Source organism: Solea solea, chromosome 11 (assembly GCF_958295425.1).
Source record: "Solea solea chromosome 11, fSolSol10.1, whole genome shotgun sequence".
In the NCBI taxonomy this organism is placed as follows: domain Eukaryota; kingdom Metazoa; phylum Chordata; class Actinopteri; order Pleuronectiformes; family Soleidae; genus Solea; species Solea solea.
Genome location: NC_081144.1, coordinates 4,659,370 through 4,687,291, shown reverse-complemented (window position 1 = coordinate 4,687,291; position 27,922 = coordinate 4,659,370). Strand labels below are relative to the sequence as shown.

General features: G+C 43.7%; 1 protein-coding gene across 3 annotated transcripts in view; it reads right to left on the bottom strand.

The window, feature by feature from the left end:
• Positions 1-27,922, bottom strand: part of LOC131468367 (nuclear receptor coactivator 3-like) — a 63,057-nt gene that overhangs the window by 14,772 nt on the left and 20,363 nt on the right. For all 3 annotated transcript variants that reach the window (XM_058642500.1, XM_058642502.1, XM_058642501.1), the window contains exons 2-7: positions 13,248-13,336; positions 6,140-6,247; positions 4,941-5,101; positions 2,829-2,929; positions 2,562-2,736; positions 516-698 (exon numbers count right to left, since the gene is read on the bottom strand). In XM_058642500.1, the coding sequence (XP_058498483.1) occupies positions 516-698; positions 2,562-2,736; positions 2,829-2,929; positions 4,941-5,101; positions 6,140-6,228 (709 nt within the window). In that variant the 5' untranslated portion in view covers positions 6,229-6,247; positions 13,248-13,336. The remainder of the gene's footprint in view (positions 1-515; positions 699-2,561; positions 2,737-2,828; positions 2,930-4,940; positions 5,102-6,139; positions 6,248-13,247; positions 13,337-27,922) is intronic.

Genomic DNA, 27,922 nt, shown 5'->3' with positions numbered 1-27,922 from the left:
GCAAGCAACCTATTAATTATTTAATTGACTTAAAAGTTATAGTATAAAGTGGATTCTTTAAACAAGTTACTTTCAAAGTGAGGTTTATGAATTAAAGTATTTAAACTCTCCAGTTATGTTTAAAGATTATCTACTACCTTATTGAAACATCCTTTAAATCACATTTACTAGCCCCAGAATCTAAAGATATGCAAGTATTTCGGGGGTTGCAGCATGTCTCCTGCTGTAAAGTCTGTAAAGTCCATTTTAGTCTTTGTCCTCAGGACGTTTTCACATCACTTCTTTATGAGTTGTACATTGACGTACATATGTGATGTCACCATAATCTGCTCATACATACATAAATACACAAGTCTTACATGTATTTTGTCTTGAGTAGCTGATGAATTTGCCTTTGTGCCAAACTTGAAGGTAAATTCAACATTGCTCAAACAAAATGAGCCCAAACTGTTTTTGTTCTCCCATCTTTTCCTTGACACAAACTATGTGCTTAAATTTGTGTGATGCCAACATACCTTCCCCCTCCTCAATCATGGCCTTGGGCTGCGTAAGAGCAAAACACTGCATGGTCTCGTAGCGCGGCCCTGCTGGCCCCTCCTCCATGGGGCCATGGACATGGCCAAATTTAACCAACATCCGGCAAGTGAAGGTGTGACTCTTCTGTCGGGCCGCCTCACTTCCCCACGACACCCCATTTACTTAAAAAAAAAAAAACAGAAAGAAGACACAAACAAACACATCATGGTGAAAAAAATGTCATGAGTGGGAGTGGAATTGAATGAGCATGAAGCTCCTGGGACAAGAAAACCACAGGCAACTATAAACGGATCGTCTGTAATCAAATATCACAAACAGTTCACACCCCATCCTGCGAAGAAAAATACACACAAACACACACACACCAATCAAAACAAACACACCAAACCGCAACATGAATTTTCCTTCTTAAATTGAGAAGCAGCAGCCTCTCGTGCTGTTCGGCTACCTGGCTAAATGGACCATAGGATTAATGTAGCCAAGGTGTCGATTTCCAATATCTCTCCCTCTCAGTGTGCTCTACTGCAGGCAGAGGCCAGGGACACTCAGCCATCTATCCTCATTTGGACCCAGACTCCTCATCACAGCACATACACACATTAAGAAAGGGTCACCTTCACAGGAGAGTGGGAGGAAGTGGGAAAGGGAAAGGCAAGGGAAACATCTAACTGTCTTCCAAGGTCTGTGTGAAGCCTTATCAGGACCTTGAGTTGGCCGGAGGATTCTGTCTGGAGAGTGAGAGCCCAAGAGAGCGAGGCATGTCGAAGAGGTAGCATGGTGGCAGTGGTGGAGGTGCGGAGGGGCAAACTGATAGTGAGTGAGAGGTGATTTAACAAGGCCTTGGTTTTCGCTCCTCCATGGAGAAAATGCAGCAAAGTCCCTGGGGCCGACATCTCCCCTCAGACACAATTAGCCAACAGTGAGGCAAGACAGCGACACCGGCCAGCAACAAAAGCGCGCTCCAGGGTTTGTGAGGGAGTGCGTGTCTGCTCCTGTAACTGTATGTGTGTGTGTGTGTGTGTGTGTCATGGGTGCCTGTGTGTGTTTAAGTGTAGCTGGCGTGGTCAGCGGTCATCCCGCAGGAATGTGCAGCGAGAAGCGTATTTCATTCATGGCTCCGAAAGATAATGAGGGGGCAGAGGAGCAGAGCAAGACACAATGAGGAGTGGGAGAGCAGAGAGGAGCAGGGTGAGCCACACACACTAGCACGGAATTTCGTCTGAGTAGGCAGCCATATTAAGTATGAATGAATGAGGGAAAAAGTAGATAAAAAAGATGGGTGTTAAAGGATAAAGAGAGGGAGTGGATAAAGGAGCATGCAGTGGGAAGAGGAGGGATAAGTGAGAGAGTGTGTCAATGACATGTCGCAGCCGGCTCTGCTTAGGAACATTACTGCAGAGTTAATCAAGTAGCAGGTTCAGTCGAGCACACATATCCATAATTAATCAGCTTTATAAATAGGGCTCTGTGCACATGCTCATGAGTTTATACACACATACACAGCACTTTCAAAAAATTCCGACATGTACATAGCACACATGCAAACATGCAGTGAATTAAGAAGAGAAATGTGGAGGTGCATTATTCAGCGGTAAGTAGTTTCCAGATGGCTGCCATAGGGTCTGAAAAGAGCTCGGGCCTGTTTTACACTGTCTGGACCACTGAGTGTGACTGACAGCTGCGCTGCGCTCTGCCTGCTTAGCACCAAGTGGGTGGGTACTTCTGTGCACATGAGTATTTTGTCAGGTGTTTTTGTGTGTGTGTGTCTTTCGGAAAAGCTCTCATGCACAGGAACAGGCTTCCCAGGAGCTCCTGGTTACATTGACAACAGAAGAGCGTGAATGAATAAATAACAAAGCATCTTTACATTGATGTGCATGCGTGCGCTGTTGTTGTAACCTCTAGAAGTTTGTTTTATACCTTAGGATGTCAAGTAGAGTTTGTTTGGGAGCAGACGTGCAGCTTCCCTGTAAGTGTGTTCATGTGAATGAATGAGTGAATGAGTGAGTGTGTATGCTGCTCACTGTTGGTCTTGGGCAGGTTCTTGTGGAACTCCTCCCTGTCGTCCTCATGGAGAATATTGTACACACTGGTGCTGATGAGCTCCTCCTGTTTGTACTGCAGGTACTGCGTCACGTTGTCTGACACAAACACGATGCTGCCCTCCCGGTTCACAACAAACAGGAAGCCGTCCAGTGCCTGAGAGCACAATAGCCAAAGAAGGTCACCACTGGCAAGTTGGCCAATTAAAACCTGAAATAAAATCGTCCCTTTCAGGGAGCCGGGCTCACCTGCAGCAGGAGCGGCCCCAGGTGGTCCTTGTCGATGACCCCCTGACCTGTTGAGGACACGTCTGACTTCTGCACGTCGTCATCGTTGGATGAAGCTTTTCCTGCAGCAGAGGAAAGACGGAGCAAAAATAAAAATAAAGAAGAGCATCAAAAAACAGCCACTTCCAGCCTAGCTACCTTGAAAGAAACAACAAAAAAAGGGCAAAGAGAAAATACAAGGTGAGGACAACAATACCTGAAACCTGAGGAAACAGCCACGGAGTCACTACTGTAAATGCACCAGCAGGGGGCAGCGTTTCTCAATCTACACCTTTCTCTTTTTCTCTTTTTCTGGATTTAAAAACTACAGGTGAGGAGGGAGACGGACGGAGGCAGGTTTCTCTGAGGAGCCCGTCAGGAGGAGTAGAGGGCTGGGTGCATGTGGAGCAGGTAGCTGCCGTCCTCATGCTTTATATTCAGTGTCAGACTCTGAGGGACTGTCTGGTAGGCTGGGGCTGAGAGAGAGAGCGCGCGCACGGGAGAGAGCTGGAGATGTTCTGGAAGCTGTAATGGTGCAGGGGCAAAAAGCTGAGGCACCTGAATTAATGGAGGGGCTGAGGTTGATGGAGGGAAAGACGGACAGATAAAGAAAGACAGACAGGCAGGACTGGGGCAGAGACAGGTCAATGTGGACAAAGGTGATACAGAGGGAAAACGTCTTATGTTTGGGCTGTTGAGATAAAACAGGGAGGGAGAGACAGAGAGAGAGAGAGAGAGAGAGAGAGAGAGAGAGAGGCGGTGGATGCTCAGCTACAGGAATCATTCTATGTGATTAGCTCCCAGGGGGAATGGATACCCACACAAAGGAAAAAGCCATTGCTGCTGCTGCTGCTGCTGCTGCTGCTGCCTACAGCCAGGCTGTGTGAAGTTAGGAAGAGAAGGACTGAAAGAAGGAGAGGGATGAAAAGGAAAGAGAATGAAACATAAACAGTGTGAGAGAGAGAAAGAGACAGAAAGAGAGAAGCTGCGCTCTATCAGTTCACTCAATACCTTAAGATGCTTGGAGGCAAACCTGGAGATGCTGCAATTCATTGTGCTGCAATACAGATGAGACATGTGGGGGGGGTGGGGGTGAGGAGGATGCGAGAGCAGGGTGCATTGAATCCATGTGAGATGAAGAACAGGGATGGTTTGTAGGAAAAATAATAAAATCAAGATAGGCAATGGCAAACTGAAAGTGAAGGGGAGAGAAGAGGAACAGGTAGAGAGCGAGAGACGAGCCTAAATGCCCGTGTCATTATGTCTTCACTTCCTGTAACTATGGCAACCTGTCAGCAGCCAATCGCGGCCAGCTGTAGCCTCTTCCCCTTCCTGTCGAGGTGGCAGACACCGACTGAGCCAAGCAGAAACACAAGAGCAAAATTCACCACTGACTCTCGCACCCCTGCACAAATAAGCTCCTGAAATTCACCTTCACTCTCACCTTGAACAGAAAGAATTTCAACTAAATCTGGAAGCAAGAATTAAAAAAAAAAATAAAGAAGAAGTAAATTCTGCATTGGCGGTGCATCTGCGCAGCAAACGTGTCAGTCTGCAGCTTTTTGAGCAGCTCACTGCAGGAACAACTGCTGCATAATGCAGACAGAACAACCACAACAGCAGCTGTAACAGAACTGATAATTTGGCAGTTCAGCAGAATGGATAGGCATGTCATTACCTGCAAACGTCCAATTAAACAGCCCCTGGTGAGGCCAGGATGCAGCTGGCCATGCACGCAACACACACACACACACACACACTCTCTCTCTCTGTCTGTCTCTCTCTCACACACACACACACACACACACACGACAGCTTCACAAAGCATTGCCAATGTTTCCTCCCAAACATAAACAGTTGAGGCTGTGAAATTTGTGAGAGATGAATGACTGATTCGTCCTTGCACCTGGGCTCTGAGGCATGTGTGTGTATGTACGTGCGCGCGTCTGCTAACCCAAAGCTGTCTCGTCCTCTCTTGCTCTCCTCAGCACTTTACGTCACATTTCCTACACACCGCTCTTAACAGTCCATCTGACTTGTGGTCCAGCTGTCTCGCTGCAGCCTTCAGGATTTCAGACAACTGTGTCCACTCACCCTGCTCTTTGATCTGACGGATCTGGCGCACTGTCTCTTTGAGGATGGCACATTTGTCTGGTTTGACGTTGAAGCTGTCGATGTCGCTGAGGTTGGCAGAGATCAGCTCCGCCAGCTCCTCTATGTATTTGCTCTCCTGCTCCCGACGCTTCCTGTCACACCTGCGGGGGCCAACAAGCGGAGATTAAAGCCGAGCTAATGATTCCTCCGACATCCATGCAAATTCAGTCAGTGATGATTTTATAACTGAAAAACAATAAAGGCAGGTTTGAAAAGAACATGGCCACTTGCTGCACTTTGGGCACAGTGAACCACATGAAACGGCCAAAAGAAAGGTTTTTATTGTGTATTTTTTGAAGGCTGCTCTGAATCATATTGAAACTAGCTCGCTGTGTGACACATGTTAGGGGAGTAGTTGCTTTCTTGCAGAGAGTTTGACGACAAGACTGATATGACTCAAATCTGAACCTCGCAGCCAAATAAGCTCAAAGAAACTGCTGAGAAATGTATTTTATGGGGGTTATGTGCTGCTCATTGTAGGAGTTACTTACCAAAAGACAGTCAGATATAAATACCCATGCATATGGGTACATGTTTTTCCCTGTGCCCGACTGCAGAGGTAATTTAGTCTCTTCTGTAGGGCATTTAACATAATTGTTTTGCCAAAATAAATAGTTGTAAAGGACACCAACGTAGAAATCAAGGAGGTAACGGCCTATTTAGCCTAGTGTTGTAGTTATTAGTCATATCGGCAATATCTGCCGATATTGTGCATCCCTAGCTGATATCAGCCGTTATCCGAAACCAAACTAACCATCTGCTGCCTCGAGCTTCATTTACACAGAGCTGTATAAATATTCTCAACTCATCTATTCTTTGCATTAAAGTGAATATGTGTGTATGTGTGTATTTCCCAAAATGTTTTATAAATGACTGCACATACCCTCTATGCCTCTTTGCATAGTGCAAGATTTTTACTTTTCTCTATCCAACTGGGGCATGAACATCGTCTCCCTGGTCTAGTTTGAAGTCAGTGTGCAAATTGCATTTTCCTTTCATTTTTGAACACAGTGTAGTTCTTACTCATCAGAGCATACATCAACAAAAGGAACCACATGACCAGGGCTACAGAAAACACTGACCCAGTAGCCTACTTTTCAGCATTTCTTCTCTCTCTTGTGCTCATCAGATTCACTCACCCCAGACCAGGCGTTTCGCAAGTGGAGAGCTTGCGTTTCCGATTTTCTGAACTTAGAGGCTCCATGGAGTTCTCCCCCAGTCCACTCATTGTGTACACATATCAGCACCTGAGTGGAGGAAACACACAGGTGTAAATAAGGATTTAATACAAACAGAGAGAGGATTACATCCCCTTTAAGCCCTCTTGCTTACCATACAGGTAATTGCAAAGGGAAGAAAACATGGAAACTTCCTTCTGTACTCGGCATCAATCAGCAACCAAACTGAAGGCAGGTTGTAAAAGTGGATAGAGTGCAAAACAATACGCAGCCGGGTGAAAATACGCTTACATCATGCAAATCTGATTCTCCTGGCAGACTCTGACAAAACAGAAATGTGTCTCGTCCATCTCCTACTCCTCCTACACTTTGGATAAAACCAGCATAAGCATGTGAGGTTGCATTTGTTTGTGTGTGGGCATGTGCATGTATGAGTTCATTAGCTCACACTGTGCATCTACACACACACGCGCGCGGGATTAGCAGTATCTCTGATGATAAGCCACACTGCACAGCTAACCCTGTTAGACAGACGTCTGTCTCCCATAATGCATCACATTTCGTCTCCAGGAAATGAGCTGATAGAGGCTGTGGGGAAGAAAGGCAATTGGGACGAAAGGAGGTGAAGAGGAGGAGGAGGAGGAGGAAGGGAAGGTAATAGAGGGAAGGAACAGAAGGAAAAAGGGAGGGAGGAAGAAACCAGTGTTGTGAAGTGAGCTGCGATTGGTCAATTTCTTTGCCACTGTGACAGCAGCCAGCACAGGGGAAAGGTAGGACGGAGCGAGGGAGCAGAGAATGGAGGGGGGGAGAAAAGTAAATGGCAGGGAGAGGGAGCACAAATATAGTGGGAGACAGGATCTAAAGACAAAATGCAGAGGAAGAAAAAAAATACAGAGGGAGGGGGGGGAATCAGAGCGAAAAGAGGCGGAGGCAGGCATGAAAGCATGTCAAAGAAAGACGGGAGGGACAAGGAACAGGTGAGAGGAGGAGGAGGAGGAGGAATTAGAGGAGAAGATGTAACATTCACACCACATGTCAGGTGTGGATTGTGGACGCATGTGTGGCACATGGAGTGGGCTGAAAGCCTCCAGTACCCCCCTCTTAACCTTCACAGCCAAAGCAGCCTTTTCATTGCATTGATTACATGGTTATCCTCTGACCAGAGCGCTGCCTCTCCTGCATAGCAAATCAGGCCAATGGCAGGAGAGAGATGTCTGCCCGTTATTTAATCGCCACGCATCATCTGGGGCTCCTTCTTATGGGATCCGAGCAGTCCATGTAAATGTCTGATTGCATTTCTGAGTATGTGTGTTTGTTTTTTGTCCTGAACAGAGGACGTTCTTCGCTGCAGTTGTGCACTCTTCTCCTCGTTCACGGAATCAATGTTTTCAAAGACCAGGTGAAACACATGTGTATTCCCCTGTAAGACAACAATGGGGAATACTCATATGACTTCTTCTAAAAGCAAGAGATACTCTGAAGATGTGTTGATCCTCTTTTTTCAATCCCTCCTGCTTTGAGTTTCTTTCAAATTTCCGTTTTAATCCCTCCCTGGAGTGCCTCCCATCTGACTGTCTGTCTGACTGTCTCGTTGCCTTTGTCTGATTGCCTACCTGCATTTCGCCTCGCCTCTCTCCTCCCTTTGTGCCCGTTTACCTGCTGCCCCTCGGCTGCTCATCATTAGACAAACCCACCCCCCCCAACCCCCACTTGCTGCCGTCTGATGAAACCTACCACGAGGGAGACACAGAAAGCCGAGAGGGAGGCACAAAGTCGAACGCTTCAGAACTTAGAGCGTCAAAGCAATGTGTTCAAGTGAAACTCCATCTTTGCTCCGCCGCCGATCAAGCCCGCCCACCTATTGATGGAGTTCTCAAAGGGGGAGTTGCTCTAATTGCGGAGTGAATGAGGCGGCCCGAGAGAATGGTTGATTAGGAGGCTGCTGAATGCCCCAGGGAAATGGGTCACCTCCAGCCTGGCGCACGCCGCCCGCTTTTCCAGTGCAGGGAGAAAGTCAATTACACGCCACAGGCAGTGGGGCCTGGTGGCACAGAGGCAGCGGGGCTGCGCTGGGTACAATACAGCAGCAGGGGGCGGCGGGAATGAGGAACGTCAAGAGGGAAATGAGAGGTGGTAATGGCAGAGGGGAGGGTGGCGAGTTTGGCATGAAGATGAGTTGAGAGCACCTGAATTACTTCAATAAGTGATTTGGAAATCTTAAACAAAAATGCTGAAATTAAAGGTACATTAGGCAGGATTTTTAAGCATCATTAATACCTTATTCTAATAGAACCTTTAAGCATTATGTAAATTCAGTAATGTGAGATGAGACATCGCCTTGGTCAAAAATGTTGAACTTTTACGACGGCTAGGCAACATGGCCAAAAAAAGAGTTTTAAATCACTCAATATCGATAATTTTTGTTGTAAAATGTTGTAATTGTGGTTTAAAAAATACTTTTACACAAACATTTTACACATCTGAGGCAAAATATTTCAATTTGGCAACTTTGGCTCTCCAATATGGTTGGATAACACGTAAAAAAAAAATATTTCTGTTCAGTCCTTTTTCATCCTCAGGATATTACATCTGTAGCAGGCAGGATTGATAGAAAAATAATTGATTGTCTGATCTCCAGGTCATCAAATACTTACATTTTGGGAACAAGGCTTTCTGCCCTTCATATGCTAAAATCTCTCTATCTTCTGAGAAGCTGTGCCGACATTGACACATTTTTATTACATTTAATTTCTTTGCAGTATAGGCAGCTGTTGCCAAGACATGAATGTTAACATTTCCACTGAAGCACCGCGTATGCGTAGTAGCAGCGACATAAAACCGCCAATAGGAGCGTCCTCGCTCTCTGGTCTACCTTGTGACTGATCACAAGACAGATTTCCACAAGGCTGGAATCAGAGGACAGGAGGAAGAGCAGAAGTCTGGTTCTCGGTTAGATCACTTGATTTTTATTATGATGAAATATTAATATTGAATTATTAATCAAAAAGGATAAATTACACTGCCCACCCCAACTTTAAATGACAAAATTGACAGTTTGGGAAATTTGATTCATCTGTTTAAAGCATAGTGTTCATAGTTACTATGATGATAGTTATACTGTTCATCTTGGGGCCGCTAAAAGGCAAAAGGCACTTCTCTAATCACTTCATATTGGCTGTATGTTATGTGTAATATGTCTTTAGATTGAATGATATAGTAGAAAGAGCTTTAAAGGCATTATTCCGGCAGTAAAAACAGGACATGTTAAGCTCCTGTTTGACCGAGTCTCCTTTTCTTCTGCTGATAGTTACAGGTGACTGAAGCCGTGAAGGTGAGCAGCACTGAACTTTCACATAAAACAAAAGGAAAGTTTGACCTGGCTGTCAACCCTGATCTTGACCCGAGTGATTTTAAGGGGTCACTCCCTTCACGCTGATAGTTGACCCACATATTTTCCAGGTCATTAGACGGGTGTGAAAGGAGGATGAACCAGGTCATCACTGCTATGGCATCACCTGGGGTGAAAGCTAAACTCCTGAGGTCTGCTACGGGACAGCGACCCGCCAGTGACCCCGGGACCCAGTGGGAGAGCCACTCGTCAGGAACCACTGACTTTATGGTGAAACCAGAGGAAGCAGCTGAACTCATAAACTAGGAAGGCACGCAACCCGGTTACATCCACACATGCTGCACAACATAAGACAACAAGATGAGGAGTACGGGACTGAATTCTGACACGCTGGCTGATAAAATATCATCTTGAGGCAACACTGTGTAACCTTAGCTGGACGTGCTGTCACTGTAGCAAACAAACACATCATGATAAAGGCGGACTTTTGATGACTTCTACAGCTTCTTGACTCTCCTCAGTTCAGCATTTCTCTTGAATTTGCTGACAGTTTGAGTCGTTGACCGTCATTAAGTTAGTTTAACACTTCGCACAGTATTTCTACATGAGATTCAAGTGCACAATGGGGAAAAAATACACATTATTCTGTGTAGACAGGCACAAATGAGTCTGTTTTGATAATAATAGGAACGCACAATATTGGATTTTTGCCGATATCCGTTATGCGGTTATATTGGGAGTTCTTCTGTAGTGAAATGAACATAATATTTTTCATACATAAGTCGCAGTAGATGTGGATATAAAATATCTTTACTGTTAAAAAAATGAATAAATGTAGGAGGCGCTTGCATAGAAGTCAAGGAAGTAGCAGCTTTTTCAGCCTACAATTTAAGTTATTCGTGATATCGGCGGATCTTGGTGTGTTTGCCAATATCCAATAATGAATCCTAAAGCCAATATCTGCCGATACCAATATTGTGCCAATAACACAGTGCATCCCTAGATAATAATGTCTTGAAAATCATCTCATTCACTACATTGCATGTTTTAACAAACTGCAGTGAACAACTTTTGTTTGTTCTTCATGTGAAAACCAGCTCTGTCAAACAAGTACGATGAGACCTGAATGGTTTGTGTGTACAATGGCAGCTCAGGGACCGGCTGCTTTTTTCTTTAAGGCACAAGAATTCGCTCTTGAATCTTTTCGTGGGCACTTCTTTACGTTTTCAGTCCAGAGAATCATAATTAAAGATAAATTAATCTAAAGATGAAAGTTTAGAGACATATTTGTTTCAGAAACAGATAAAAATGATTTATTTCTGTAAATGTAACCCTGTTGCTGCTGCAGCTTTGGCTCCATTTCCATGATGAAATAGTTTGACTTCCGTCACAATGACTTAAATTCCAACCTCATTTCTGGTAGCGCTCAGAGTGACACAACTGTTATCACGTTCTGTGTTCTGTACAACTGCGGTGCATGTGACATTTCAGCCTCTGGGTTTCCTGTTTAGTTTTTATGGCAGAAGAAAATGAAGTTTGCAAAGGGATTTAATTGTTTCTAACAATAACCCTGAGATTGCTGAGGAGTTTATTGATTAAACAGTCAATATTAACTATTCATTTCAGAAAAGCATTTGTTTTCTAAAAATTTGAAAAAATTTTACAGAAGGATAGGATTTTTCATTGCTGATCTATGCAGGATATATCTGTGACCATGAGAGATGGAAGTCACACTATTACGACTTTAGTTTCTATGTTTCCCTCTTACAGAAGTGTGTGTTTTTCTGGTTTTGCTTCAGTGTACACAGTGAAAACGTTTGCATTAGGACGAGCAGTGGTTCAGTAACAACGGTAACTGAACTTACAGACTCTCGGGGAACAGAACTGTAATGTATGAAGCACAGTTAAAAACTGAAAGCAAAAAAAAAAGAAAAAGATTTGGGAAGAGAAAGAAAGAAAAAAAAAAAAAAGTGCAGAGACGACAGACCTCCCACGACAGAGTGAGTCACAGCAGCAGGGGAAAAAAACAATGCAATAAACAAGAACGTGTCGGAAAGAGATACCGGGGGCATGTGACGATTTTACTGGGGGGAAAAAGAAAGCCTAATTCTTTCTTTCAAACTCTGTGGTATTTAATCTACAAAGAAGTAGTTTAACTGCTGTCTAATCATCATCTAAAACATTCTGAGATTCCCCAGCATGCATTCGGTCAATTTTACACCTCTATTCAGAGTTAGTTTTAGACAAGAGCGCTTCAAGGCTGAAACAAAAAGTTGTGTATATTCATTCCGATGAAATGAACATCACTGACTATTTAAAACACTGCGATGTGGCACTGGTGTTTCTCTGAACTTGTGCATGCCAGAGAGGGGAGGGAGGGGAGGGAGGGAGGGGAGGGAGGGGGAAGGTGACAGAGTTAGCAGGGTGGGTGTGCTCAGTTCGGGTGATGCAAATAGTCCCACTGTTACCTCCCCCGCTGCCCGCACACATGCACACACTCCCGCCTGCCTGGCAGCCGCTCTTTCATAATCTCTGTTGACAAAACAGAGGCACACGGCCCTGCTCTGGCCTTGTAAACTCACACCAGTGTCATGACAAGAGGAGCAGCTGCTTCGCTCGAGCCACGGACAGTCCTCACGGCCCTCGCGGTTTATGAACCGATTGGCCTGGATTTCATTTAACTGCAGTTAAATCTCAATGTCAGGTTTACAAGTTACAACATTGATTCTCAATTAAACAACATAAATAATAAAACAAGAGACAAGAGTTTCAGTTATTTCAACTTTGGATCACAGGGTTCTGCAACATCCACTAACTGACGATTATTGATAATTATGTATGCAGTTTCACATCATAGACAAACATTCATGGCCAACGTTCACATTTGCCATGCCTAACAAAACGTCATGGGTCGAGTATGGAGGTTGTTTCCGTGGTTGAAACTCCAAAATCAAGTAACTGTTTCAAGTTGAGGTGGTTGACATACGATAATAACCATGAGCATCACTATGATTGAACTATGATTTAGTTGCTTTGAGCAAAACTGACCCAAAATCCAAAAGTAAAATCAGATTTACACCGTTGGGGTCCCTGAACACCAGAATTATCTCCTTCCACTTTGAAACTGTGTGCAGCTACTGTACCTCCCCCTCTTCCTCCTCCTCCTCCTCCTCCCTGCTTTGCCTCCTGTTGATGAACTCCCCCCACCCACCTACATACAACCTCACTACTTACACTCTTGCTCTCTCCAGCTCTCTGTGCAAGAGCTGCACGGCCACAGATGCATGTGTGTGAAAATGCACGTGATTGAAAGAGAGTGTGGTTAAGTCTGGGCATAGTTGTGCGTGTGTATGTGTGTTGTCACCTGCAGACACGGGTAAAAGATTAATGCTCTCTTCCAGCCTCTGTGGCAGGTGGAGCACAAAGAATACTTTGACTTCTCTTCCTGTCTCCTTGCCGTTTTCCCACTCTTCATTTTCTCATCTATCTCAAAATCTTTCACTCAAGCCTCCTTGTTTCCTTCTCACGGCTGCCACTGACACTAGACACTAAAAAAATGACTCCATCTTTTAAAAAACCAAACACAATCACTGTTCTGTGCGCTCAGGTCAGGAGGATGTTGCAAGAATGTGGCAACATCAAGAAACTGTCTGTGGCAAAAACCGCTCAACCTAACCCAGCAGGCCGTTACCATGCCAACTATATGGGATGTTAGCCCACCTTGAAATGGTGCCGAGATGATGGATGATCAGATTCCCCCTTCCCCTTCACTCTGGGAGTTTGGTCCTATGTGGGTTGGTCAAGTGAGTCTAGAGGGAAAACAGAACAAAATATTTTTTTTTTAAAAAAGGTTTATCTATCATGCTCCACAGTGCACATTTATTATGTTGATATTAATCAATAACACACAGCATTATTAATCAGTGGCCTGAGACTCGAGCACAGGAAGCTGCATTAACAGCTTAATGAGCAGAAGCAAGTGTGAGGGAGCCTTGGCTTGCCTCGAGCCTTTGTCTTCATTACAGTAGCACTCATACAGGGCAAACTTATCAGGGCTGCTATGCATTTGCATTAACACACACAGATCGCTCCTACAGGCAGGCAGGCCAACCACTCACACTCTCACACACACACACACACACACATACATAGGAAATATGTAAAAAGGGATGTTGAGACACATGTTTTACAGGAAACCAAACAGTCGAAACCTGAAAGTGACGACGCCACGCTACCAGTAACGCAGCCCTCCATGGAACTATAAAAAAAAAAAAGGTACTTCCATGTCTGCTTCACTAAATGTGCACTTCAGACCCATATAACTAGATTTAAAAGTCAAATGAATGTAACTGCAAAATATCTGCCAAGCAAGATTAAGAAAACAGACGATGAGGTTGATTCACTGCTGTAATCCCAAAGGCACATAATAGGCTCATTTGTGTCCATTTAGATCCTGATAGGAAATTGTGCGTGCGTGTACTCATTTCTATTACCTCTTTAGGACCTTTTCAGGGAAAAACACGGACTGTGTCCAGCACCAGTAGTCCTCACGAGGACCTAAGCCCAGTCCTACTGAGAAGAACCTCATTTCTGAGGCTCTGCTTTAGTTTAAGATTAAGTTGTGGTGAGGCTGTAGAAATTAATGGAGGTCAATGCAGTGTTCTGACGAGAATAGCTGCGTGAACCTCTGTGTAAATGTGTACACGAGTGTGTGTGTGTGTGTGTTTTGGACAGGCTCAGGCATTGTAGTAGTTCAAGTGTTCGGTCTGAACAATCCTACGAGAGTATCCTGTATGGGGTAAAGAGTGTGTAACCATGGAAAACGCTGGGCGTTTCCATGACACCCTGTCATCAGTGAAGCACACTGCCAGGATGTCTCATGTTCAGCTGTCACTGCGCTCCAGTGTGTGTGTGTTCACTTGTCTTTGTTACCTCTTTAGCACCATACACACTGACCTTGTCAGAACCAGTAGCCCTCAATGAGACCAAAACCTGGTCCTGATGATGCAGAACCTATGTTTTCAGAAACTGATTAAGTTAAGGACCAAGATTTGAATTGTGGTTAGGTTAAGGTTGGGGATAGGCATGACCTGGTCATGTTTAGGCTAATGCCTTATTGTTTAGGCTGTCCAAATGAATGGAAGACAATGCAGAGTCCTAATAGCTGCACAAACCTCTGTGTGTGTGTGTGTGACAGAGAGAGAGTAGGTTTCCTTTTTTTCTTACATTTTTATAGACAATATGAGAAAGCACATTGTTTCTGAAAGCACGTTTCTCACTTCACTTTGAGTGTGTGTCCTATTTTATGCCAAGTATATTCTGTATATTTATGTCTGTGTGTGTGTGTGTGTGGTAGCGTGTGCCTAAGCACCATTCATCGTCAGCAACCTGACCGCTGGCTGCACCCATGATTGGGAGCAGATGGGGGCTGTTGGTGTGTGTGTGTGTGTGTGTTATGAGGATGATGAGGAGGAGGAGGAGGGGGAGGAGGGGTGCGTGCTCTAGTTTAGGTGATGTATGGACTCTCACACACCAACAAAGACCCTCCTTCAACCAATGTGTTTCCTATTAATTGAAAAGGGGAGAAAAATAGAGCCAGGGAGCAAGTGCTTAAGCAGGAAGAATTTATGGCTCAGCAGTGACAAAAAAAAAGAAGCAGCAAATGACTCCATCTTTTATGCAAAAGTTGGGGGGGGGGATAAAAAGTAGCTCTCTGGGGCGTCCACAGGCAGGGACAAGAGACCCTTCAGTGCAATCACTACTGCTCTTTTCTTGCTCACTTTGACACAGCCATGAAAACCAGAGTGAGTGTAATGTAGTTAGCAGCACGTGGCGCTGCTGCTCATACTGGCGTAAAGCCTGAAATATAAAAGCTGTGTGAGTGAGCTTAAGATGCAGAGGTTGAGTCAATAGAGAAGCTTTAAGCTTGGAAGTTGCCAAAGCCTTTTTCACCGTCCGCTCTCCATCAACGTGTCCGTTTATCTCCTCGCGCTGTTTGATAGCTTGTCAGCGGAGATCTGAACAAGTCGTCATCCTTTTCACTGTATGAATGTTTGTGTCCATCAGTGCGCTCGAGCAACACAATGAATATCCTCCGCAACAGCGTCGTCCTCTTTGTTTAAGCAACACCGTTTAAAGAGGCAATAAAGAGAGCACTGTTTGCTGTGGACGCTCGTACAGGAGCAATTAACTTCACAGATGTATCATGATTTAAATGAAACACATCCCGCCCCAATGACGCTGCTCAATAAGAGATGGTTAGAGCTGCCTGTTTTAATTCACTTTGCTGTGATGTTTGCGATCAATCAAAATCAAATCAATCGAATTCTATTTGTATTGACCATGTTTATAAATCACACTTCAATCAGTGGGTTTAAACAAAGTGTGACATCCACATTCAGGATGTTTACTGGCAATGTTTGAATGAGTGTATAATCCAGGTATTCCCACACCTGAGTTGACAACTTCATCAACTTCAAGCACTTTTCAAGGATTTTCCAGGACAATTTCCCTAAAATGTAAGGACACAATGTGCTGGCATGGCTTAAGCTGGAGGGGGCAACTTGTAAGCAACTTGTCACTTTGCACACTTTGCATCTGGCTCAGTGGGATCTTGGGTAAGTCAGTATTTGTAATATGCATGGAATCTCACGTCAACAGCAGAGAGAGACAGTGGACAGTGTTCACAGCACCACTTCTGTGCAGGCCTCGTCTACGTACATCCAGCAAAGCAGGGCACATGAAACAGTAGGTGGCGTCGTAACAAACAAGGGAGACATTTACCTTAATATCAATATTAACTTCAAAATTCAAGCCTTTTCAATGTATATTTGGGCGATTTTCAAAAAATGTTCAAGGGCACTGACACTTTTATTCAAAATCACAAACTTTCAAGGATTTCAAGGAACCTTGATAATGGCTTTATATTCATAGCCTCAGAAAAAGCCTTTCATATGCAGTAATTAACACCTTTTGGTTTGTTGAAAGGTATTATAGCAACATTTTTTTTTGTCTTAGCAAGAATAATGTTTGTCTTAAACTTGTCATTATGATGTCAAAACTGATTGCTGTATCCAGAAGACTTGAGACTATATCACTTACCTGGTGTCTGTCTTGGGAAAAGTACCTATTGGTTTATCTTTACGACACACATAAGTCACAGGTGTGCTGCATCCATTTCCCACATAATACTAACATCACCACGTCTGAGATCTCAGCTGAATGAATAAACTAAATGTTTATTAATCATTTTTAAATGTGCATTATCTTGTCTTGAAAGTCAATGGGCCTTTGTTAGAGCTGCCGATAAGTGTTCAACTAATGTTCACTTTACTGTCACTCCCAAATACACATTAATTATACACAGAGGTAAAATAATATACCCCCCAGATCAGACATAAAAACATGGGGATGTATTGGAGGGGAACATATTAAAAACAATACAAACTGCTTTTTTTGAGCATTTAAAACAGTATAAAGTGCTAATGAGATTATTTCAAACAATGCGTTTGAATTATAATTATTAGTGCACTTGGCCCAAAAATCCTGCAGAATCTCACATTGTGGAACGGAAAGGTGCCAGAAAATGTGATAATTGACCTAAGGAGGATCAGCCAAAATGTCCCCACAAAAATAGGTTTGAACCAGACAGAAGACTCAGGAGGCAAATGTGAATATTGCTGTGTGAGTGTGACGGAGTGACAACAAATTTCTCTGGGTAACAAAGTCCATATGAATGTGCACACTCATCAATCAGTGTGTGATGTGCATGTGCGTCAATGCTTTGCGGCTATAAACACTGAAATATCCTCCGCTTCAAAATGCATGAATGTATCTTTGAAATAAAAAAGACGTGAATTCTAAAAAGAGGCCTGGGATCGTGAATCTGTTCAGGTGCAAGTCACAGACTCCTGCAGCAACAAAAACTGGACCATATCTGGACACTATTACAGACCGTCAGTGGAAAATGAAATGCAAATGACTCCAAATACAATTTGGGGTACAGGTTATTGAGATTTCAAGCCTACATTATGAGGGAAACTCTCTTCATCACAGAACAATTATTTTCATTTTTCACTGATTGTGAGGTTAACAGCTGCAACACAGTGTTCACAGTAAGTAATCTAACAGGAAGGTCACTGTGACACTGTACTGGCCGTTTGCAGCAACATTAGGCTTGGTGACTATTCGACCAAATGCCAAGAGTGCCTCACTAAAATAAATAAAACAAATGGCCAACCCTGATAAAGTTCTAGCCTGTTGCATGTGATTGTTGTTTACCAGCAGGAGACGCAGCGTTATTAAAAGGGGCTTCTAGAACTTGTTTTTGAAAAACCCAACATTAAAGCTTAATGCCTTGGGTTTGGGCTTAATAGAACTTTATCCAACGTGAATGAGGCGAGAGGAAAAAGGGAGAAAGGGAGAAAGGAGCGGTGGAGATAGGAGAGAGAGGTGCAGATCGTGTAAGAGTTGTGTTAAGTACTCTTAGACTAGTTTTAGTAAAGACAATAGTAATATTTTCATCGTATAATGGTGTTATTCATGCTAGCAGCAGCTTTGACAGCAGCACCTATTGTGATTATAATTATGCTGAACATGGTTAAATGGATCCGACACCCGTCTTCCTTTATTCCTTTCATTTCTCGTGAGTTTTCTAAACAATTGAAGCAGTGGATTCAAAACCATTAAACCGATCAGCTCCAGTGACAATGAGGATACGAATGAAATTTTCTTACATGATTCTGGCTCCAAAGATTCATGTACTACAATCATATAGTCCGTGTGTTTACATGCATGATAAATGTCTGATTTTTGTCGGACTAAGACAATAATTTGGTTTACTTAATGTCACGTTAATTCTTTAGTCCAACTAAAAACAAGCTAGTCTTAGTCGGACTAACATACCTGGAAACTCCTGCATGTATACGCTAAGTCAGGCTGGAATCGAACTTCCTCCCCACTCTTTGACCCAGAGGCTCTCCGGGTTAAAAAAGCCGGAGGCGTCTTTTTTCGAACAACACAGCAACCACAAGAGCCATGCTTGATCTAATGTACAGCAGGTACGAAACATACAGAGCGATCCATCTCGCTGTTCGTGGTTTGTTTTTCTGTGACGTTAAGGTCAACAGGAAACTGATTAAATACCCACTAGCTTACAGAGAGATAAACTGCCACCTATCGATTTTCTCCACCACATATATATTCAAACTCGGCAAGTTGTCTGATTGCCAGTCTTAGTCGGACTATGGCCTTAGCTCGACTAAATGTGCATGTAAACGTGCTGTCAGAGAGTCAATGTCAATAATTGAATAATCTATATGATATAACTTATATAACTTTCTTCAGTCGCATGTCGATATATGAAATATTATAAAACCACAGTTTGCTGGTTTCTTCAACTTTCACTCACGAGCAAAGACAATCTGACAGGACAATTATCCATTTGAAAATGTTAATTGCAATAGCCCTCTTGGCCATATTGTCAGCCCTAGTTCAAGTGCGATCCCACACAACTAAGCCGTCTCAAATTACATCTTGCAGAACACAGTTTAAGATCAATTTAACACATTGAACGTCGAGTAACTTGTGAAATGAACTAAATTACACACTGCTAATCTGCCGCTGGTGAACATTTGATTTGAACTAGCTAAAGTAATGGCAGGACCAGTCAAAACTGAGACGTAAAGATACACTGAGATGAGCTCACTGCAGATGCATCATTTATGCACGAGTGTATTCATCAACCAATAACAAGAAACTGCAGTACCGATATGCCAAGTTACGTTTTTGGGGGTTATACAAAAATATCACATAATTAGACCACAGGAGAAAACAGATGCTTGTGTTATGATTCTAAAAACTCTCTTTAATAATTCTTGCGGGATCCATAAGTTTAAAAAAGTTACAAATGATATATAACAATCCCAAAATATCTGTAGGAAACTTAAAAATTGTATGAAACACATTCGATACGACATTTATTATCAGTGTCTGGGCTTGATAAAATGTTCAGGTATCTGGCCAAACAGAAACCATATCCAAACAGCAAGTAGGCGCCAGATCAAAACAGGAACTAGATCCAAACAGTTACCGGATCCAAAACAGGACGGGCCATTAAAACAAAGTTTGGAGTTTTATTTGTATATACTAACAACTAAAGCCTAAAATGCCACAGGTGAGAATAGACACACCCTTTGAAAAAACAAGATCTGTGAAGCATCAGCAGGCAAATGCAATTCATGCAGATCCACTAGTTTGTCTGATGTAGGCTTCGTTCTTTTTTCCCCCTCTTCACCCTCCATCTCTTCTCTCTTTCTCCAACAGGATTCTTCTCTCTCTCTCTCTCTCTCTCTCTGCATCTGTCTTGTGTAAAGACTGTGAATAAGGGAAATTGTGTGCGCTCTAGCCAGCATACACAACAGCACAGTGAAGAGCACATAAAAGTACATTGTGTGTGAGAGTGTGTGTGTACTTTGGGTGACTCTGCTTTCGTTTTGCTTCACCCCGGTCCCCCCTCCAACAAACCCAGCACTCACACTGGAGCAAAATAAGAGTCGAGCCACATCTTGGCACCTCGCCTCCCCTTAAACAAATCAGACCATAGAGGCTAATAAAAAACTCTGAGTCTAAAGCTTGCCTAGACAGATGAGGGGGTACCAAAGAGGGGAGGCATACTCAGTCACCCCACACCGTTCAAAGAGAACTTGTGCAAGACAGAGCCTTGTTTTTTAAGCACGGACAAAAAAGTGCTAGTCTCTCCAGTGTCACCACCATCCACGACCGCTCGTCTTTGCTGTTAAATAGTGCTTGGATGTCTTCAACTAGTCATGGTTAAAAACAAACCACTCACCAAAAAAACAAATACAGTTGCTCCTTCAGTCACAAAGTGAGAGTGAGCTTTCCATCTTTCGACCAATTACCGCTATCATAGCAGACAGGCGGCTGCTTCAAACTTCACACATCAGAGACGAATGAGAGGAGATGGAGGACGAAGAGCAGCAGAGTGAAAGTGTCTGGCTCAGGGAAAAAGGGGTCAGGCAGGTCGAAAAACTACAATGCTCCCAAGCATCCAGGGCGTGTCTGCTGTAGGCCGCCATCAAACATGCATTTACATATTCAAAAAAGGAAACAGGCATTTTGCATGAGTCATCCTCTCCACGAAGGTAGAGGCAACCAGACTCGCAGCACCAGGCTACAGCCCACGGCAGAACGGACAAAATCTGTTACAAGGAAGTGACCATAAAAAGACAATGAGAGAAACATTAGGGTATCAGGTTTGAGTAATAACAGCTTGAGGTCACTTTAAAAAAGACTTTACGGTGCAACATTTGCTTTGAGTACAGACAGACAAAGCATGCTATAAAACAGCCTATTATCTTCTTATAGAATATAAATACTATAAGACCACATTTGAAGATTATTAGTATTGTCTTACATATATTTTGGACAGCTTAAACAAAGCCCTCTCCCTAACCTTAACAATAACCAGATACTGGTTAATGCCTCATGAGGACCAGGCTTTGGTCTCCATGGACAACAAACTAAACTGTGCTCTTGAATGCACAAACACAACAACATCATAGATGGCAAAGCAAAAAACAAATCTGCAGACTTGGCCCTTGACTATCAAAAGCCAAGTTTCCATCATGGTACAGTTTCGGTTTGGTTCAGTTTGGAATGGTAAAGCCCTGGGGTCAGGCTGGATTGCACTTTGACCAAGAACCGTATCTTTACTTGGTAGGCAGGGTGTGCGCTGTGCTCAACAGCCATGTCAGCGAGATACACAGTGGCCACAATGAACAATGACATCAAATGCAACACAGACAACACAACGGAGCAGCTCGGGGTTTTTTTCTGCTCAGTTTGTGGCCGTTTGTCTCAACAAGACGTCAAGTTGTGCATGAGAATTGACTGCGGGCATAAGCGAGCTCCACCCGTACCGTACTATACCATTACTCTAGTACCCTAAGGAACGGGTGCCACAAAAATGGAACAGTTCAGGCCGGTTATTTTAGCACCATTCCTAAAGGAAACGCAAAAAAATACGTACCAATAGGCAAGTCACGATTGTCTCGGAAGTTACAAATGTGTAAAAAAACAAAAAAAATCTTTACTGTTGAATTTCTTCATTTCTTCATTCATTAAGTCAGACTTTCCCCATCATTCCTCACCTGTCAGTACATGATGTACTGTAAGTAAATAGGCTGCTTGTTTGTCTTTGTCAAAAACTTTATGACCCCACAGTGAAAGTGCAACCTGTGCCTCTGTGTCAACCAAGTCACTCTCAACGCGCCAATGATGACATTGTGTTTGTGTGCAGGAAATGAATGTGCAGTGACTGTCAGGTTCGGACAGTCATACAACAGATGTGAAAGTTACCTTCTGGAACATGAAGTGAGCTGCTGGGTATCAGGGTTAACGAGGGATGACACTGGGGTCATTAAAAAGCTCCGCTACTAAAACCCTCAAACGTTGACCAGAATGCAACAGTATGTTGTCAACAACAGCTCCTGCTACTTTCTTTGAACTCGACCAAGTGCTAAGCATGTTTTTAAAGGGGACAAAAGAACTAAGAGGGTGAACAGTATGAACGAATGGACACGTGTGTTAAGAGATGGTAACACCACTGCAGAGCCAACAGCCGTCCTCCATAAGATAAGGACAGTAAACCACGCGTGTCCTCACTTCTCACCTTGAACTGTGCAGCAATCACAAAACAACACATGTACCTTTCATGTGTATCAACCCAAAAACTGACTGCATTGTCATCGTAGGGATGTGCCTTTGAAAATCCAACAGGATTATTGGTCGATTGTTAAAATATTTTTAGCTCAAGTCCATGAGAGCTTGTGAAAGTAATGCAGGGTCACAGTCAGGGCCTGAAGTTAACTTTTCAGGCCACCAGCCAGTGTAGCAGGTAGATTTAAAAAATGTTTTGTGGCCTAAATAAAGGTGAACGACACAGAAAATGCATAAGCATGGTTCTAAAGTCCTGACTTTTTGAGGACTTGTGGGCCCTAAATGCCTCTAACTTTAAGTTTTTTGTCCCGATTACAACTGGATTTGACTTTGCTTTCTTCTGAGCCATACATATGACGGCGGCACATTTCTGTAGTAACGCCACAAACAAGCCAGACACGAACCACTTTGCGTTTAAACGCCTTCTTTTACTTTTCTTTGAATCTTCCTCGTCATCCTTTTGTTGGTCCGTTGTTACAACCGGCCAGTGTAGTGGGTAGATTGACAGTTTCACCCACCAATCGTTAAAATTTACTCGCATTTGGCGTGTGGTCAGGTGTTAATTTCATGCCCTTGTCACAGTATATTGAGGTAACAAGATGCGTTCAAAGACCCTGGTAAATGTCATTACTTCTGCAGGATCTACAGCGTGTTGAGCTTAGAGGAACATTCAAGAAACCTCTTAAATTGTGTTACTTCTGCAGGCACAAATGCAGCCCACTAAATAAATAGCCATAGGCTGTAGAGGTGGCTACTTTTCCACTGTTCCAGCCTAATTAGTGGAACAGGTCAATCAATAAACACACCCCCCGACACACATCCCCATCTCTAACCACGCCTCTGACTGTTATTCTGTCACCAGTGCAAGTCACAGCTTTTCCTTCTTTTCACAGCAGAAACAATACGCAATTCAAATTTCAGCGCCGCCAACTTCATCATCTAAAATTGTCACACCGATGAATAAGAGCCAAGCTCCTCGAAAACAGTTTCAACGAAACCCAAATACGTTCAGCTTCGGGAAGGTATTTCATTGCTCAACTGCTGGATTAGACTTCAGGAGGTGTTACCTCATTGCCTGGCAAACAAGAGAGTATTTGCTCTGTAATTTAGCATGTAAACACAAAATACATCAAACCAGGAGGTAACATGAGGACAAGTTTTACTCCTCCTCCTCACTCGAAAATCTAAAAATAAGCAGAAGATTCATTTAAACTCCCCCTCCACTGACAACTGTGGTTACTTCACTTGGATGTTTGGATGACACTGTTGGTCTTCATGCTTATTAGCTGAACTTGAAAAGTCCATGCTTGCCTTGTGTACATGAGATTTTAAATATTCATGTGTGAGATACAAATTTGTAAAGATGTAGTGGAGTTATGATGAGCCCTGAGCAGCTTCTCGCGTCTTGTTGTTGAGCTCCAGCTCTGATCAACAGTGATGTAAATATGTGACCTGGGGTGACCACCATCATTTCATTTTACTAAATCATTTCTATGCCAGTCTATAGGCTACACGTTGAATGGTTGAGCTAACTATTGAAGCTGAAAGCAGCCATTGAAAGTGTGCTGTACTGTTTTTATCTTATTCATATACGGCTTAATGCAAATAATCAGTAGAGCATCTTACTCATACAACCCAATTTTTGCCCACATTTTCCACAAACACGGAGGATGTGACGCTGACAGCAGCAGCTAACCATAAACAAGACACAATTATTATAATATTATAATGCATTGCTAGTTTGCAAAACCACCTTGGAATGGATTACATGTTGTTTTGTAGAGTGTTAGGTGCAATTCTCCTTTTCCTGCTTTGTGGCTGTCGGATCACACCGTGCTTAAAAAAGACAACCCAACACTTAATTCACCGCTACTCGACTGACTGTAATACCCCCATTCCCACTGGTCAAAAAAACCTGTTTAATCCGGGGTTTAAACTAGTATTTCACCAGAGGGAATGTGTTTAATCAGCATTCACTCATGGGCCAAATTAAACTCTGGTTTTATCAGCTCCGGCTGATTCTTAACTCAAGGGTTTTATGCGTGTTTTCTCACTTTTGGCTGCACGCGAGCCTCAAGGAAGGTGATGCATTCTGACGTTTTCTCAACAGCTTAACACAACAGGGATGACGAGCATCTTATTTTGAAATTAAGATCAATTTTGGGTGGAAGATTAATGATAATGTACACACCGCACACGCCTATAATCGGGGACAACATGTGCATGCAATAGCACATCAGTGCAATTGATGTGAAAAATGAAGATGACCATTGTGTACTCTTACCCAAATTCCAACACACCATTACACCACTGATCCATGTGTAAGGAAATAACCAATGACACATGTGAGTCAAAGTGTAAATAGTCAAATGTGTTCAGTATCTTAGAACAAATGCAGAATTTGCACACAGAAGCAGTGAAATAATCAAAGTCAATAAATGAAACTTAGTGGAGTTGAAATGGAGTTTTAAAGAAGAGAGAGGGGTTAGTGTGAAAGAACAGCATGTCAGTGTAAAGGTGTTTTTTCTCAAAAGATAATTGCATGCATATAAAAACCCAAACCTCTTCACTGCTGCCAGGAGAAAGTGCACTTCTGCTGATGTAAGTGTGTGACGATGAGTGAGCGTGTGTGTGTGTGTGTGTGTGTGTGTGTGTGTGTGTGTGTGTGTGCCAAATAGCTGTGAGACTTTCTTTAGAGGGAATGGGACATAATTGGCTCACAATAACCCATCAGTGTGGTCTTAGTAAGAGAACACCATCTTCTCCTCAACCTCTTTCCTCCACACCTCCTTCCTCACTCTCTTGTTCTCCGTGGTGACAGTGAGGGAGCAGATTCGACACATGAACACCACCCCTCCCTCACTGTCCTCCCCCTCCTCCCTCTGTTTATTTACTCAGTCCAAAAACTGCACCGCACAGGGGAAAAAAAAAAAATGACGGGGGATGGGAGGTGTGGAGGAAGAGGAGTGAAGAAGAGAGGAGGGAGCGAAGGAGGGAGGCAGATACACAAACATACACACTGCAGATTCAGCTGCACACACGTGGATGGGACATGAAGGCACTGCGCATGCGCACGCACGCACGCACGCACACACTCACACACACACAGAGAGAGTCCTGGTGGAGCATCTAAATCACATTAGCTGCCTGCCTGCCATCCATCACTCCCACAGACAAAAGCACATGCCGGAGAGGCAGGGAAACTGCATGGCAACATGCATAACCACCCACAAACAAACACACACTCGGTCACAGGGCAGCCAACACACCTTACAAACATACGACAGGCAAAAGGAAAAAACCCAGCGGTCCCTCCTCGCAAATCAACTGGCATTCCCTCGCACACACATCATTGTCAGGGCACATCAGCTCTACGTTCAGGGACGCACACGTTCACTGCTGCTGCTGCTGCTGCTGCTGGGTTTGCTCAGCAAAGTTACATTAGCATCAAAAAATGTATTTAAAAAAAAAGAAATCAACAATTATATGATAATCCAATGGAGAAAAAAAACATGGTTGTTTTAAATATTTAGATGGGAGGCAGGGGCAGAGAAGAGAGGTATCAATCTTGTTTCTCATTAGAGGGGGGATGGGGCCCTTATCTACCTGTGTGTGTGTGTGTGTGTGTGTGTGTAGACACAAGTTGTTGTGGGGGACCCCTTATCTTGAAGATGGTGCGGAGGTGCATGTCAGTGGGGTGCTCCATACCCAATGAGATGCATGGTGAGCCTCTGTGTGCATGCGTGTTAGTGTGTGTGTGTGTGTGTGTGTGTGTGTGTTTTATCTAATGGGCTGTCTCACGGGAAAAGTAATTGGCTGGCTCAATGTAGGGGAGGGAGAAGACGGAGAGGAGAGAATGGAGGACAAGAACGAGATGAAAAGAGAACAGGAGTTAAGTTTTAAGGGGGAGTCGGACAAACTTGACGTATGTTCTATATACTAGAAGACCATATGGTGCCCATTGTGTAGCAGACGCAAGCAGGGCACCGCCGCGCAGGCAGCCCTCATCCACTCGTCTATCAAGCTAGTCTCTCTGCTCCCTCCCTCCCTCTCTCCCCGTCTCTCTCTCTCCGCCTCTGTCTAGTTAACTCAATAACATCCCCAGCCTCCTCCTCACTTAACTGGCTACACACAAAAAAAAGAAAAAAATTCTCCTCCTGCTTTCTCTCGTCCTAGACAACTGGTTCTGACTTTCGTCTCCTCCACACCTTAATGCCGTAACAACCTGTTTTCTCATTGTGGAGCCTAATCCGAACCAAAAAGGATTATTTCAAATCGCATTAAAATCTGACAACTGACGGTCCTCTGGATGCAGCATCTCCATGATGATGACAGGACTGTGTTTACACATGCACATGTGAAGCCCAGGAGGAGGGGAGGAGGGGAGGGGGAGGACACTGAAATTAACTTGGAGCAACAAACAGTTACAGTAGACACTTCACCACACTGTTGCCTCTGGCCAGCAAACCTGTTTAATCCCAGGTTTTTTAACCAGCGTGAATGTGTTTAAATGGGCAAATGACTCTGGAATGCATGTGGGGTTTTTAATCGGTTTCGGCATGTCTGCTCCATTATTTACCAGAGATGCACCATTTCCAGCGCAACACAAGAGAACAGAGACAATCTCCCTGACGTTTGCAGCGGCCCTTACTTTTAAAAAAACTTGAGACAGTGCTCAATGACATTTATTCCATTAATCAGGTCATATAAGATAAGATAGTCCTTTATTAGTCCTGCAGTGGCGAATTTTACATTGAGTCCAATATCGAAAGATAGAACAATAACAATAGGACTATAAAAAAAGTAAGAATAGAATGTACAGTTTCCAGAATATATAGAGTATGGGCTTGATATTTACAGTATAAACAAAGATTGAACATGGGAAAGGTTTGATTTAAAGACAGACCAGAGTGAAACATGCCAATTTGAACCATAACATAATCACGAGGGCTATGGTGTTTTTCCCCTTTCCCTGAATCATTTTGTTTTCGGCACGTCAGTGACAATTCACACTCGGGTGAGAAAGAAAACACCACTTGGCAGAACAACCACTGGCAGTGGGAACGGTGTTAATCACCTTTTTTCAGTGCGCTTCACCCGGGTTTAAAAATCCGGAGTATGTCCTCTCATTTTAGTGGGAAAGAGGCTCAAGAGAGGCGGCTAATGGTCAAATGCAGCTACAAGCCCGCGTGTCCGTCTACATGCATGCATGTGGCATCAAAGCGGCAAGTAAGGGGGCGCTCTATTCTCTTGGCTCGTGGAGTCGTTTAAAATCGGCCCTCCGCACACATACAAACGTGCACAAACCCTTATGCACATAAAGCCCCCTACAAGTCGTTTGATGTGTAATGAGAGAAGCCATTAGCAGTAAAAATGGCCTCTCCCCGCCCTGCTGCTCAGCAGATCTTAGCCAGAGCCAGTTACATGTCTATTTATACATTCACTCCCCTTTAGATTTTCTTCCTCTGTAACAGGGAGCAGTTTGTGCTGCAAACTCGCTGCATTTCCTCCTGCCCTGCTCTCCCCATGTCTTCTTCTACTGCTTCTCTCCCTCTGTCTCCTCTCCCATCCCCCTCTCCATGGCTGTCTCCTTCCTCTCTATACCCTTCCCCCAGCTCTTTCCTGCTCTGTGCCTCCCTCTCTTCTCTCCCTCCCTC